Here is a 15,194-nt window from a genome sequence, read left to right on the forward strand (position 1 = left end):
TATAGATAAACTCATCTTTCAGAAATTTGACCGACCGGGTTGATACTTCAGCGTGAGCAATTGGGGGTGTGGTGTGTGAGTGTGTGAAACCAATCAAATGCGTGTGTCTCACGGCCAATGCGTGAGAGTTGGCAGCCCTGTGGTTTGAGTCCTAAAACTGCACAAACCCCCTAAAATCTCCCAGAGCTGCTCAGTGAATATCACAAGAGCTGAAGGAAGTAGTTATGATCAGTACAAGTCCTTTACTCCAAAGACTGGACAGATTTAAGCTTTTTAATCTTAAATAAACTGTTTCACTCACATTTCACATTAACAGAGAAGTCGTTAGATGTCCTCCTCCCAAGTTTGTTCTCAGCTGTACAGGAATACTGTCCAGAGTCAGAGGACTGGACAGAGCTGAAGACGAGCTGTGGTCCTTCACTGAGACGTTGAAGGTCTGGATTTCCAGTCTCCTTGTACCAGGTGTAGTTAGCTGCTGGGTTAGCATCACTGCTACAGGTCAGAGTCACTGAACTGCCCTCCACTATCTCAGCAGAGGGACTCACTGACACAGAGGGACGCTTTGGACCATCTGGAGGAGACATTAACATGAATAACTTAAACATTAGATTACAACAAATGACAAATTAATTATTCAATTATGACTTTTATTTAACACTTTTGTTTCTTTTAAACTATCCCTAGTATTTGTCCCTGGCAGCTTCCAGAGTGCAGATCACTTCCTTGTCATCTGTAAATAATTCTGCTGATTCTGTTGTGGATGAAGAGTGAACCTTGAGCTTTATTTTGGAAATAAATAATAATTTAGAGCTCTTGGCCATGACACCATAAATCATCAAGTAATGGAGCATCTTGATAGAATAATCATATAGCATACAATTAGTGTTTTTTGTTTCTATGAATAATCCTGCTGCACCTACATTAAGAATCAGAAGACTCCAGTGAGATTACGTCTGAAATCATCATTGTATTGTAATGTCAGTGTGTTTGTGTCCTTACAGTCTGTGAGGAATCACAATAGGAATTTCCATATTAAATCTACACTACATGAAGTTATAAGGCTCCACTAAATGGTGTTGTGTTGGAAGAATGTTGAGTAAACTCACACACTGAAGGAGAGGGGAACGCCTTATATCCTTGAAAAGCACAGGAATAACGGTTTTCGTTATTAAATTTGTTTAAATAATAAGATGTTTGTGCTTGAATCTCCTGTCCATTCTTGTACCAGACATAGGAAGGATTATTAGGTAGAAGACAACTGCTCTGACACTCCAGCCAGGTAGAATGTGATATCACCTGGAGACCTGGATGTGTGAAAAAGGAACATGAATGTTATGTTAGACAAAACTGTCAACATACACACTGTTGGAGCTATTCATTATTTTGTTATATACAGTAGTTAATTATTTATTTATTTAATTTCAGTTTTCCTTGAATTATACAGATACATACATTTGTTTATCATTAGTACTTTATTTGGATTAGTTTTAGTGCTTTTGTTTTGAAGGTACCAGGCAGCCTTAGCCACCAGGTGTAGTCTACAAATAGAGGTGAGCAGGTATGTGGGAGGTAGACACCGGGGGAGGGCTGATGGTTTTTTACCAGAGACAGAGTCTCAGAGTTACAGAGTCACAGAGCCTAGAGACGCCATTGATCCTTCACATGAAATGTTTGTGTACCAAGAAATTGGATGAATAAACCTGACAGAGTTCTTATCTCTGCGTAAGATTGAGTTTTTAGTTTGTTTTATTCAATTGGAAGACAATTTGCCACTTCACACACAACACATTCATACCATTGTTTTCTAGATCTTGAAGATTTGGAAATAATTAACATATAAATAGAAACGTTACCTGTGACAGACAAAGTGACTCCAGGTGAACCAGTATATCTTCCACCATCTTGGTTTGTCGTGAACCTGAACTTGTAGACAGCTGAGTCGCTCTCTCTCAGGTCTGAGATTCTCAGAGTGCAGACTTTGTTTTTACAGTCATACTGCACACGATCTGAGTCTGTTCTTAGATCTACGGGCTGTTTATCCTGCAACTTAGTGAACCAGAATGTTTTCTCAACTTTAACATTTTCTCTGGATGGGTATGTGTAGCTGCAGGTTATTTCCACTGTTGATCCTTTAACAGCACAGATGTGAGTAGAGGTGTAAGTCACCCCCCAGCCATACCGACCCTGTATCACTGGAACACAGAGCACATCAGGAAGCCCAATCAGACTCAGAACTACATCAGGAGACAGACGGCCATTTGTAGTGAAGATGCTTCAGTGTCCCATCCCAAGTCAGTGTGAGACAAAGATAATCTAATAGGACCAACTTGTTTTGGGGACGTGGACTAACTTGACTGAACTCAGACTGCTTTACTAGAACTGAGCTTAACACTGTATCACACAGGTTTTTCTTATATTTGTACTTCTTTGTTGGGGAGTTTCTAACGTCTGTTTTTAAAAAGTGTATATGAATCAAATATTAATGTTGGTTTTTGTTCATGCTAAAGTGAACAGAGGAATGTTGAAATGTGAAATTGTTCAGTTTTACATGAGAATGTATAATGCTAAGGAACAGTCAGAGCTGAACACATGATCTCTGCTCTGCAGTTAATCTCTAGGTGCACTGAGGCAGGACATCATACAGAGGGGCAGTGAAGGAACAGCAATGTGTTGAACCTGTCAACAAAATAAAAATGCAGAAGATTAATATTAGAAGTGTGAAGTGTGTGGAAATTAAAGAATCAGCTTTGCTCGGTTGCTTTTCTGTCTGTGGTCACTCAGGCTGCTGCAGAGTGTGAATGGAAACTGTAGAGAAATGCAGAAGAAGAGGAGAGGGCAGAGAGTGTGACATGTAGATAACACACACAGACTTGTTCCAGAGAGAGAAATAGTAAGGAAAAAGAAAAGAAGAAAGACAAGCGCTGGTCCTCTCTTAGAGACACAGGACACTGGAAGGGCACTCTGAGAGCAGACCTCCACCAAGCCATGTCCTACTAGTTCACTGTGGAAATGCAGTGGGAATCTCAGTCTGAAACGCATTTTTCTGACATTATGTGAATGTAGCATAAATGCCCTGCCTCGCAATGTTTTTCATAGTTTCATAAAAAAGGAGCCAGTGTTGTTTATGTATTCCTGCTGACAGACAGACCAACAAACAGACCAACAGACTAACAAATCAAACCAAAAACATAAACTTTTTAACAGAGAAGTCAGTTAAAACACTCAGACCTCACAGTATCAATCTAGAAATAGGGAACACTCTGACATGCGCAGCACGCTTTAGCACTTCTGTCCTCTCTGCACACGCACAGACACATTGCAAACACATTTTGACCATTTGTAAACCAGAGTCTGTGAGGAATCACAATAGGAATTTCCATATTAAATCTACAATACATGAAGTTATAAGGCTCCACTAAATGGTGTTGTGTTGGAATAATGTTGAGTAAACTCACACACTGAAGGAGAGGGGAACTCCTTATATCCTTGAAGAGCACAGGAATACCTGTTTGAATAACTGTTTTCATAATAATAATAATATAATGTTTGTGCCTGAATTTCCTGTCCATTCTTGTACCAGACATAGGAAGGATTATTAGGTAGATGACAACTGCGCCGACACTCCAGCCAGGTAGACTTGACGATCACCTGGAGACCTGGATGTGTAAAGAAGGAACATGAATGTTGTGTTATACAAAACTGTCAACATACACACAACACATTCATATTATTGTTTTCTTGATCTTGAAGATTTAGAAATGATTAACATATGGACAGAAATGTTACCTGTGACAGACAAAGTGACTCCAGGTGAACCAGTATATCTTCCTCCTTCCTGGTTTGTTGTGAACCTGAACTTGTAGACAGCTGAGTCGCTCTCTCTCAGGTCTGAGATTCTCAGAGTGCAGTCCTTCTTATTATCACTGTACTGCACACGACCTGAATATTCTGAGTCAGTTTTCAGATCTACAGGTTCATAATAAGAATTCATTTTAGTGAACCATAACTTTGTCTTAACTGTAGTAGGACTGCCTTTCCACCTGTATGGGTATGTGTAGCTGCAGGTTATGTCCACTGTTGATCCTTTAACAGCACAGATGTGAGTAGAGGTGTAAGTCACCCCCCAGCCAACCTGACCCTGTATCACTGGAACACAGAGCACATCAGGAAGCCCAATCAGACTCAGAACTACATCAGGAGACAGACGGCCATTTGTAGTGAAGATGCCTCAGTGTCCCATCCCAAGTCAGTGTGAGACAAAGATAATCTAATAGGACCAACTTGTTTTGGGGACGTGGACAAACTTGACTGAACTCAGACTGCTTTACTAGAACTGAGCTTAACACTGGATCACACAGGTTTTTAAAAATATGTATATGAATCAAGTTATTTTTTGTTCATACCAAAGTGAACAGAGGAATGTTGAAATGTGAAATCGTTCAGTTTGACATGAGAATGTATAATGCTAAGGAACAGTCAGAGCTGAACACATGATCTCTGCTCTGCAGTTAATCTCTAGGTGCACTGAGGCAGGACATCATACAGAGGGGCAGTGAAGGAACAGCAATGTATTGAACCTGTCACCAAAATAAAAAGGCAGAAGATTAATATTAGAAGTGTGAAGTGTGTGGAAATAAAAGAATCTGCTTTGCTCGGTTGCTTTTCTGTCTGTGGTCACTCAGGCTGCTGCAGAGTGTGAATGGAAACTGTAGAGAAATGCAGAAGAAGAGGAGAGGGCAGAGAGTGTGACATGCAGATAACACACACAGACTTGTTCCAGAGAGAGAAATAGCAAGGAAAAAGAAAAGAAGAAAGACAAGCACTGGTCCTCTCTTAGAGACACAGGACACTGGAAGGGCACTCTGAGAGCAGACCTCCACCAAGCCATGTCCTACTAGTTCACTATGGAAATGAAGTGGAATCCCAGTCTGAAACTTAATTTTCTGAAATTACGTGAATGTAGCATAAATGCCTTGCATCGCAATGTTTTTGATTGTTTAATTTTAAAAAGGGGCCAGTGTTGTTTATGTATTCCTGCTGACAGACAGACCAACAAACAGACCAACAGACTAACAAATTAAACCAAAAACATAAACGTTTTAACAGAGAAGTCCCTTAAAAACACTCAGACCTCACAGTATCAATCTACAAATAGGGAACTCTCTGACATGCGCAGTACGAGCAAGCGCTTCTGTCCTCTCTGCACACACACACACACACACACACACACGCGCGCGCAGAGGTGCGGACGGAGCGAAGCAACGATGCCTCGACAGTTTCTTTGAGTCAGGCAGTGCAGGTGAAGCGGTTTGCAAGTGGAGTTACATTTAGCTAAACTCCACGCGGACAGCGAAGGCAGCAGGTACAGCGTGGTTCTTATTGCCCTGGGGACTGACTGACAGGCTGCAGATTGGAGGGAAAGGCGACGTATTTCTATACTGTAGCACATTTAAGCAACATGCAATTCAAAGTAGTTTACATAAAACATTAATATCCATATGTAAATATAAAGGCCATGCCAGTGATCAAGTTTACGGATGGACAAAGCAGGCCAACCAGCCCAAGCATACAGGGATCAATGGTGAGTTAGGGCCTTGAGATATGTTATGAACCTCAATGCTCCATGGTATATTATCTAAGAAGTGAAGGCATTAGGAAGATTCATATATAAAACATCACCATAAACACAGACATAAAAGTAGCAGCAACAAGTTTCCTTTATGCATCAAAAGAAAAGCAAGACTTATTTCTGAAATAAAAACCCAGCTCAGCTTCAACTTCCTCACAAGTTGTTGAATGTGAGGCTTAAAAGAGAGAATCATCAATTAAGAATCTTAGGTATTTATATGAAGATACAGACTCAGTCACAGAGCCCTGAAACGTAAGAAAAGATGAAACGTATCCGTAGATGTACAGTACCTTGTACAGAGAGAAGGAAGACAACAAATCCACTGGCTGCTGCTGTTAGACTCATAGCTGCTCCTCTCGTCTCTGTTAAATCAGCAGGTAGATCACATACATGAGGAGTACTGGGTGTCAGAAACTCACAATAAACATGTCTGCATTCATAAAGGAGGGTGTAGTCTGTGAAGACAGAGGGTTTGTTCTGTGGTTGGTACATTAGTATTCAACGTATATCAAGCTTTTAATAACCGGCCTGGCTTCCTTCCTCTTTTAATCATTAATATGCATCAAAAGATGGATGTCTGTCAATCTTCAGCTTGAAATGAAAAAAATGAGACTGTCACAAGTTAGACAGAGATAAACACTAAATGTAACATTAATTCAAAGGTGAGGTGTGTGTGTGTGTGTGTGTGTGTGTGTGTGTGTGTGTGTGTGTGTGTGAGATTGCTTGTTTAACTTCCTTTGTGGGGTCCAAAAACCAGGACTACAGTATACTTGTGGGGTCCTGACAGCTTTGTGGGGCCAAAATGCTGGACCCCACAACTTTAACAGGCTGTTTGAAATGTTTGATCACAGTTTCCAAGACAATGTTTAATAAATATATTCTAGCTATGAAGTACATGTACACCAAAAAAAAACGTATACGCAAATAACTTCACTACAAATAAATATTAAAAAATATGTATAGTTTGTTGTAGTTCTGTTTCCCATCTTTACAGTAATTAAAGGTATTCTGTGGAGTTCACTGTATGACCAGTAGTAGCACTATGATGACAGATACATGTTGCTCGTACAGAAAGAAGAAGTGAGGTCACACACACACACACACACACACACACACACACACACACACACACACACACACACACACACACACACACAGTGTCGAGCTGCAGTGGAAGGACAGAGTCCGTTTTACTCCATCAGGCAGTTGCTGTTTTAGGTTGTTCACCAGAGAAGAAGTTAATTACACTGGGACAAGTTTTACAGATGGACAACACTGGGCAAGTGAGAAATAGGTCAGAGCATACCAACTGATTTACATTTTATTTACACTCATCACTGATCAATGAAAAGAGTTTAAAGCTGAAATCCAAAGCTTGCACCTGCCCACTATCGCCCTCTGCAGCAGTGAGAGGAACTGGCATGATGTTCAAACTACAATACATGCAATACAATCCAACTCATTCAATACAAAGTAACAACTAGCTCAGTCTGACAGAGCTAAGCTAATGTTTTTCAATGTGTAAAAATACACCATATAAGATATACTGGACATGCTGTGGAAGAGTTGGACTTTACTGGCTTTCTCTGCCAGGACAGGTGGGATGTTACAGGGTGAACTATATTCCTTTCGGCATCTGCGAGTACGGGAGGTTCTGTGTGATGTAGACTACATTTTGTCATCAGAGGATGTACAGTAGGCTACACATAGGCTGTGTTCTATGGAAAGCCAAACACTTCAAATACACATGATTTCTAACATGTAAGACAACACGTAGACAACACGTTAACAACAAATAGACAACAAGTTGTGCAGACATCCCTTACCTCCAAAATGTTGTGGCGGCTAGGACTTGTCCACGTGGCCAACACAGTAAATTGTTGCATAGCGACCTGATGCACATGTGTGGAACACGTCCTCCAAGCAGAGTTGAAAAAGTTTTAAAGACAAAACTGCTACAGCCAAAATTATACTGTCGGCAAGGGTATACACGTAGACTTAAGGACTCCGGGGAAGAAGCTGTCACATTTCCCATTAATAAATACACACTTACATTAGACGTCTTCTCAGCTGAACAGTGATATTGTCCAGAGTCAGAGGACCAGATGGAGCTGAAGACGAGCAGGTCCTCGGTGTGAAGTGTTTGGTACTTCTTGTACCAGATGCAGTGGTGGAAGGTATTTACTCAAGTAATGTGCTTATGTACAAATTTGAGGGAACTTGTACTTTAGGTGAGTATTTTCTTTTTATGCTACTTTCTACTACTCACCTACATCAATCTGATATTTTTAGTTACTAGTTACTTTACAAATGAAGATTTTTGAACACAAAAACATGTAGTTCATAAATATACAATGTTTTATCATGATGTTTTATCATATTGTATATTTTGCATTTAAGGACTACCTTGAAAACAAGATGCTACATTTCAAGGGGTGTTATTATTAATAGAGAATATCAGAATTAAAAGATGTGAATACTACTACCAGTGACCAGGTGTGTTTAGCTGCTGGGTTAGCATCACTGCTACAGCTCAGAAACATCCAATAATCTTTCAAAATGTCTCCAGGGAGACTCCTCAACACAGAGGGAACCCTTTCTAGTACTTTTTAAACCTAATCTGAACACTGAACACAATGCAGAAAATGGTGATAGAACAATATAGTAATTGAATATATTTATTCAATTAAATATCAGGTTATTTAAACAATAGAAATCAGTGCAATCTATTCACTGGCTCAAACTGCAGCCAGAGGATGAAAAACAGTGTGAAAACATACAAAACCAGAGTAAAAAAGAATCCATTTAAGTTTTGAAATTGGTATCCTACGAAGTAAAAAAAATAATAAGAATAAATAAGAAAAGACAAATAAGACAGGAGATAAAGAAATATAATTTACAAAGAAATGTACTTGACAAGATTTGTTGACACTGGCAATAGAACGTTGCTCCTTAGTAAGATCTTTCAGGAAATTGTGTATTAATGAATTAAAAGCTTACCAGCCGTTATCTGATGCCACTAGAGACGTAACGCTGCATGTCATAACAATGCTTAATACTCAATCTTCATATATTGATAAATGTGTGTTGACCTGCTTGAACACTGCTAAAGAAACCAAAGATTTGTGTTGTGATCAAACTCTGGGGTGTTTGCTGACCGTGCTGTACAGTGCAGATAAATCCTCCGCAGCCTCTTGAGTTCCTGATCTGTGAATGAAGACAAACATACTTAGAGAATAATAAACTAAAACAACTCACTCAATTTGAATTGAAGACATGGTAAAAAAAAGAAAAGCAGATGAAACAGCAATAAAACAGTGGGAATAAAAACACTGATTTCCAAACTTTGTGCAGCAAAGAACATTTTCTGATTTCTCACTCTGTGGTAGCACTGGCCCTCTTAAAGTTGACAGCAGTGTACTCCACATCCTCATCCTCCTCTTCCTCTTTGTGTCGGGGGGGCTGAGCTAGCCTGATGTTGGAGTAGAGAGCCTCTTCCTGGTTTTTAGAGAAGCTCACACTGGCATAGCAAAGGTCGTCCTGCTGCTCTGCTGGAGTTCTCTGGACTGGAGCTGAAGGGCTGTCATTCACTGAACCCATGTTTTCCTGACGGGGAACATTGACAAGAGTCCTCAGCTACATAGGTCAGTGTTTAAAGGTCCCATACTGAGGTCGTTTTTAGGTCCATAGTTGTATTTTGGATTTCTTCTAGAACATGTTTCATGCCTTAATTCTAAAAAGACACCTGAATTTCCTCATACTGCCTGTTTGAATATACCTTTATTCACTCTCTGTCTGAAATGCTCCGTTTTAGCGCCTGTCTCTTTAAGCCCTCCCCTGACCCCAATAGTCTGCTCTGATTGGTCAGCGTTTCCGGGTCTTCTGCATCTGCACTCTATGTATCTCTGCACCATCACTTTCACCAGAAAAATTACTGTAACAGCAGTCCAGTGGCACTTCTATCTGTATTATTATTACTGTGGACATCAGAACCGTATGGATCCTAACGGCTTGTTTAAAGGACAGTTATATACTGTGCATTTCTCTGTGATTGGAGCATTTTGATGCATTTACCAGTTTTTATATAGAACCTCGACTTGTTTATACTTAAAAAATTAAATATGGACCTGTAAGTATGATTTGTGTTGGCCTGTAAAACAAAATCTCATATGTAACCATCTGCAGGGTTAAAGGTGAGGAGCTTGTTCTGCAGTTCAATGAATTTACAAATACTTCACCATGCGTTACGAATTCCTGGTTTCAACGTTTATTTCATAATTTCGTTTCATTTCAGTCATGACCGAAAGAACGAGATCCAGGGTACAAGCGGCCGAAATGGGTTTCCTCAGGAGGGTGGCTGGCGTCTCCCTTAGAGATAGGGTGAGAAGCTCAGTCATCCGAGAGGAGCTCGGAGTAGAGCCGCTGCTCCTTCGCGTCGAAAGGAGCCAGTTGAGGTGGTTCGGGCATCTGGTAAGGATGCCTCCTGGGGGCCTCCCTAGGGAGGTGTTCCAGGCACGTCCAGCTGGGAGGAGGCCTCGGGGAAGACCCAGGACTAGGTGGAGAGATTATATCTCCAACCTGGCCTGGGAACGCCTCGGGATCCCCCAGTCGGAGCTGGTTGATGTGGCTCGGGAAAGGGAAGTTTGGGGTCCCCTACTGGAGCTGTTGCCCCCGCGACCCGATACCGGATAAGCGGATGAAGATGGATGGATTGAACGTTTATTTCATGTTCTCTGTTGTGGGATCAAGTCTCGTTTTCAAAGCCAAAAGTGAACCACAAGTTTGAGGTCACTTCTGTTTTTGTCGGTGTAATGCCTACTTATCACCAGCAGAGGGAAACACAATTCAAGGATTGCCTAATTTCCCTTTATTTACAAACCCTATCATGTCTGTGTAGACGGAGAGGTTTATATTATTTCTACAGTGTCCCTGTCTCAGCACCTTATAATTTAGCAGAGGACATGAAGCATTATTCAAATGTTTCCAGGTGAGAGAGGACTCTGACTGAACTCTTCTTCTGACCTGAGCTTGGTTGTCTGGTCTCTCTGGTTGCTCGGTGATTCGTTTAGAGGACCTCTTTCTTCTGGAAAGGAGAAGGAATGAACATTCATCCAATACAAATCTAACGAAATACTGAACTGAGGATGCGTTACTGAATGACATCACAGTAAACACTGAAAGCTCACCTAATAAATAGGAGGCCAGAGGAATATGAATAGCCAGGAAAATAGCAGTGATGGGATCCAGCAGTACTGATTTCATGAACCTGGGAAACAGTGATGAAACCAGACGATTCATTATGGAATTACACGTTGTTTGTGTCCTTTATCAACTGATAAATAGAAATAAGATCATATCCTCAGACAGACGCTCCACATAACGACTCATGTGTAAGTAGTTTTGCTTAAAGTCTAAAATAAAAAAATGATCTTCCAACAATGTGGTTAGTATATTGTTTTGTGCAAACATTTAATTTGCAAATGTATTCATGTTGACATCTGTTTGTCATAGATAGGTAGATAAAGAACTGGAGGTTAAGATTGTGGGAGAAATGGGTGAGTATGACTTAATGTACCTGCTACAACAGTCAGATGTAAGGTGGAGCTCTGACGTCCTCTTCTGTTCTGGGCTTCACAGGAATAATCACCACTGTGTCAGGTCTAACATCAGTGATGGTGAGATCGTCCTGATGCTTTTGGTGAGTCTTCAGTCTCCTTGTACCAGGTGTAGTTAGCTGCTGGGTTAGCATCACTGCTACAGGTCAGTCAGTTCACTGAACTGCCCTCCACTATCTCCGCAGAGGGACTCACTGACACAGAGGGACGCTTAGGACATCTGGAGGAGACATTACAGGGTGAACTATTTTTCTTAAAGTAATTTACTACAAAAAATATCACTTTGCGTACCAAGTCAAATCCTGAACTGAGTCCGTTAATTATGTACCTGCACAAGTACAAATAAAGCTGCATTCTTCCTAAGTCTGCTGCTTTTGCCCAGTTTTTAGGTAATGAGTGGCCCAAAGAAATTTACTCATATGTAAAATAATAAGTAGGTCTGAATGTTCTAATGTTTTATACTTACACTGGACATCTATGAATAGAGATGTAGAGTTGATGTGTCCGTGCTGATTCTCAGACTTGCAGTAGTAGTTCCCTCTGTCCTCAGAGCTGATGGAGGTGAAATGGTAGATGTCTTGTTGTCCATGAGGCAGTGTTTGATTCTCCTTGTACCAGGTGTAGTTAGCTGCTGGGTTAGCATCACTGCTACAGGTCAGAGTCACTGAACTGCCCTCCACTATCTCAGCAGAGGCACTCACTGACACAGAGGGACGCTTTGGACCATCTGGAGGAGATGTGTTAACAGAGATTACTCTAGGTTAAAGGTGACTCACATTTAGACTTTGAAGGTGGTCTGACTACATTGATGTGTGATGGTTTGAGTCCTAAAACTGCACAAAACCCCTAAAATCTCCTGGAGCTCCTCAGTGAATATCAGAAGACTGTGAATGGAAAGCAAGAGCTGAAGGAAGTAGTTATGATCAGTTCAAATCCTTTACTCTAAAGACTGGACAGATTTAAGCTTTTTAATTTTAAATAAACTCTTTAACTCACACATCACATTAACAGAGAAATTGTTAGATGTCATCCTCCCAAGTTTGTTCTCAGCTGTACAGGAATACTGTCCAGAGTCAGAGGACTGGACGGAGCTGAAGACGAGCTGCTGTCCTTCACTGAGACGTTGAAGGTCTGGATTTCCATTCTCCTTGTACCAGGTGTAGTTAGCTGCTGGGTTAGCATCACTGCTACAGGTCAGAGTCACTGAACTGCCCTCCACTATCTCAGCAGAGGAACTCACTAACACAGAGGGACGCTTTGGACCATCTGGAGGAGACATTAACATGAATAACTTAAAGATTAGAGTACATGAATATATGAATTATTTAATTATTAACACTTTTGTTTCTTTTAAACTATCCCTAGTGTTTGTCCCTGGCAGCTTCCAGAGTGCAGATCACTTCCTTGTCATCTGTAAATAATTCTGCTGATTCTGTTGTGGGTGAAGAGTGAACCTTGAGTTTTATTTTGGAAATAAATAAATAATTTAGAGCTCTTGGCCATGACACCATAAATCATCAAGTAATGGAGCGTCTTAATAATAAACATAAAATGAGTGATTGTTGTTTCTATGAATAATCCTGCTGCACCTACATTAAGAATCAGAAGACTCCAGTGAGATTACGTCTGAAATCATCATTGTATTGTAATGTCAGTGTGTTTGTGTCCTGACACAGTAAACTCACACACTGAAGGAGACGGGGACTTCTCATGTCCTTTCACCGCACAGGAGAAGACGTCTGTGGGACCAAACCAGACTGTAATGGTAGACGTCTTCTCCCAGGTAATGTGTCTTTCATTATTAAACCAGACGTAGGAGAGAGGACCAGCTGGACTGCAGCTGCTGAGACACTTCAGCTCTGCCTTGGTCCAAGACTGATAGACTGTTACTCTGATCACCTGCACCTGCAGAGCTGGACATGAGAACAAGAAACAATATTTTATCACGGGTTTTAAAAAAATAAATAACACCACAACAGTTACAATTCCTAGAAGTAGCAGCAAGCAATTACCAGTACCACTTTTTTTATTTATCATGTGAACTTTGTTGTTAAAAAGTAATTTCTCAAACTGATTGTTATCAACATGTTCAGTGAATTTAAATGTACTGTGTTGGTGTATTTCCATCAGTTTGTGTTGATCAGTACCTGTGACAGTCAGAGTTGTTCCAGGTAAACTGCTCCTCCATTCAAAGCTTGGTGTTATGAACTTGAAGTGATACTCAGCTGAGTCGCTCTCTCTCAGGTCAGAGATTCTCAGAGTGGAGCGTCCTCTCTCTGTTTTTACCTGAACACGACCTTCATACTGGGAGTCTAATCTAAGGTCTCCAGGCTGGGAAGGATTCTGCCCTCGATTACGTTCAGGACTGAACCAGAATGTTGATTCAACTTGATCTTGGTAACTGTTATATGTGCAAGAAATGTCCACTGAAGAGCCTCTGGGGACGCAGATGCTTCTGTCAGTGTACGTCACTCTGTTGCAGGATTCACCTCGGAGACCTGAAAGATAAAACCATTTTGACCATTTGTAAACCAGAGTGTGTGAGGAATCACAATAGGAATTTCCATATTAAATCTACACTACATGAAGTTATAAGGCTCCACTAAATGGTGTTGTGTTGGAAGAATGTTGAGTAAACTCACACACTGAAAGAGAGGGGAACTCCTTATATCCTTGAAGAGCACAGGAATAGCTGTCTAAATAATTGTTTACATAATAACAATAATATAATGTTACTGATGGAATCTCCTGTCCATTCTTGTACCAGACATAGGAAGAATTATTAGGTAGACAACGACTGCTCTGACATTCCAGCCAGGTAGACTTGAAGATCACCTGGAGACCTGGATGTGTGAAGAAGGAACATGAATGTTGTGTTAGACAAAACTGTCAACATACACACAACATATTCATATTTTTGTTTTCTAGATCTTGAAGATTTGGAAATAATTAACATATGAATAGAAATGTTACCTGTGACAGACAGAGTGACTCCAGGTGAACCAGTATATCTTCCTCCTTCCTGGTTTGTTGTGAACCTGAACTTGTAGACAGCTGAGTCGCTCTCTCTCAGGTCTGAGATTCTCAGAGTGCAGTCCTTCTCATTATCACTGTACTGCACACGACCTGAATATTCTGATTCAGTTTTCAGATCAACAGGTACATAATGATACTTCCATTTAGTAAACCATAACTTTGTCTCAACTGTAGTAGTACTGCCTTTCCACCAGTATGGGTATTTGTAGCTGCAGGGTATTTCCACTGTTGATCCTTTAACAGCACAGATGTGAGTAGAGGTGTAAGTCACCCCCAGTCCTCCTGACCCTGTATCACTGGAACACAGAGCACATCAGGAAGCCAATCAGACTCAGAACTACATCAGGAGACAGACGGCCATTTGTAGTGAAGATGCTTCAGTGTCCCATCCCAAGTCAGTTGAGACAAAGATAATCTAATGACCAACTTGTTTTGGGACGTGGACAAACTTGACTGAACTCAGACTGCTTTACTAACTGAGCTTAACACTGATCCACACAGTTTTTAAAAATGTGTATATGAATCAAGTATTAATGTTATTTTTTGTTTATGCCAAAGTGAACAGAGGAATGTTGAAATGTGAAATCGTTCAGTTTTCCATGAGAATGTATAATGCTAAGGAACAGTCAGAGCTGAACACATGATCTCTGCTCTGCAGTTAATCTCTAGGTGCACTGAGAAAGGACATCATACAGAGGGGCAGTGAAGGAACAGCAATGTATTGAACCGTGTCACCAAAATAAAAGGCAGAAGATTAATATTAGAAGCGTAAAGGTGTGGAAATAAAAGAATCTGCTTTGCTCGGTTGCTTTTCTGTCTGTGTCACTCAGGCTGCTGCAAGTGTGAATGGAAACTGGTAGAGAAATGCAGAACTCTGAGGAGAGGGCAGAGAGTGTGACATGTAGATGACACAC

General features: G+C 40.8%; 1 protein-coding gene across 1 annotated transcript in view; it reads right to left on the reverse strand.

Moving 5' to 3' along the window:
- Window positions 1–14,584, reverse strand: part of LOC116675018 (B-cell receptor CD22) — a gene marked incomplete at its 5' end in the record, with an annotated part of 33,252 nt that extends 18,668 nt beyond the window's left edge. The window contains 5 exons of the mRNA XM_032507142.1: window positions 1,854–2,192; window positions 3,456–3,656; window positions 3,787–4,146; window positions 12,930–13,157; window positions 14,218–14,584. Coding sequence (XP_032363033.1) covers window positions 1,854–2,192; window positions 3,456–3,656; window positions 3,787–4,146; window positions 12,930–13,157; window positions 14,218–14,584 — 1,495 coding nt within the window. The remainder of the gene's footprint in view (window positions 1–1,853; window positions 2,193–3,455; window positions 3,657–3,786; window positions 4,147–12,929; window positions 13,158–14,217) is intronic.
- Between the last annotated feature and the right edge of the window lie 610 nt (window positions 14,585–15,194).

The sequence above is a fragment of the Etheostoma spectabile genome, unplaced genomic scaffold (genome assembly GCF_008692095.1).
Source record: "Etheostoma spectabile isolate EspeVRDwgs_2016 unplaced genomic scaffold, UIUC_Espe_1.0 scaffold00001397, whole genome shotgun sequence".
NCBI lineage: Eukaryota > Metazoa > Chordata > Actinopteri > Perciformes > Percidae > Etheostoma > Etheostoma spectabile.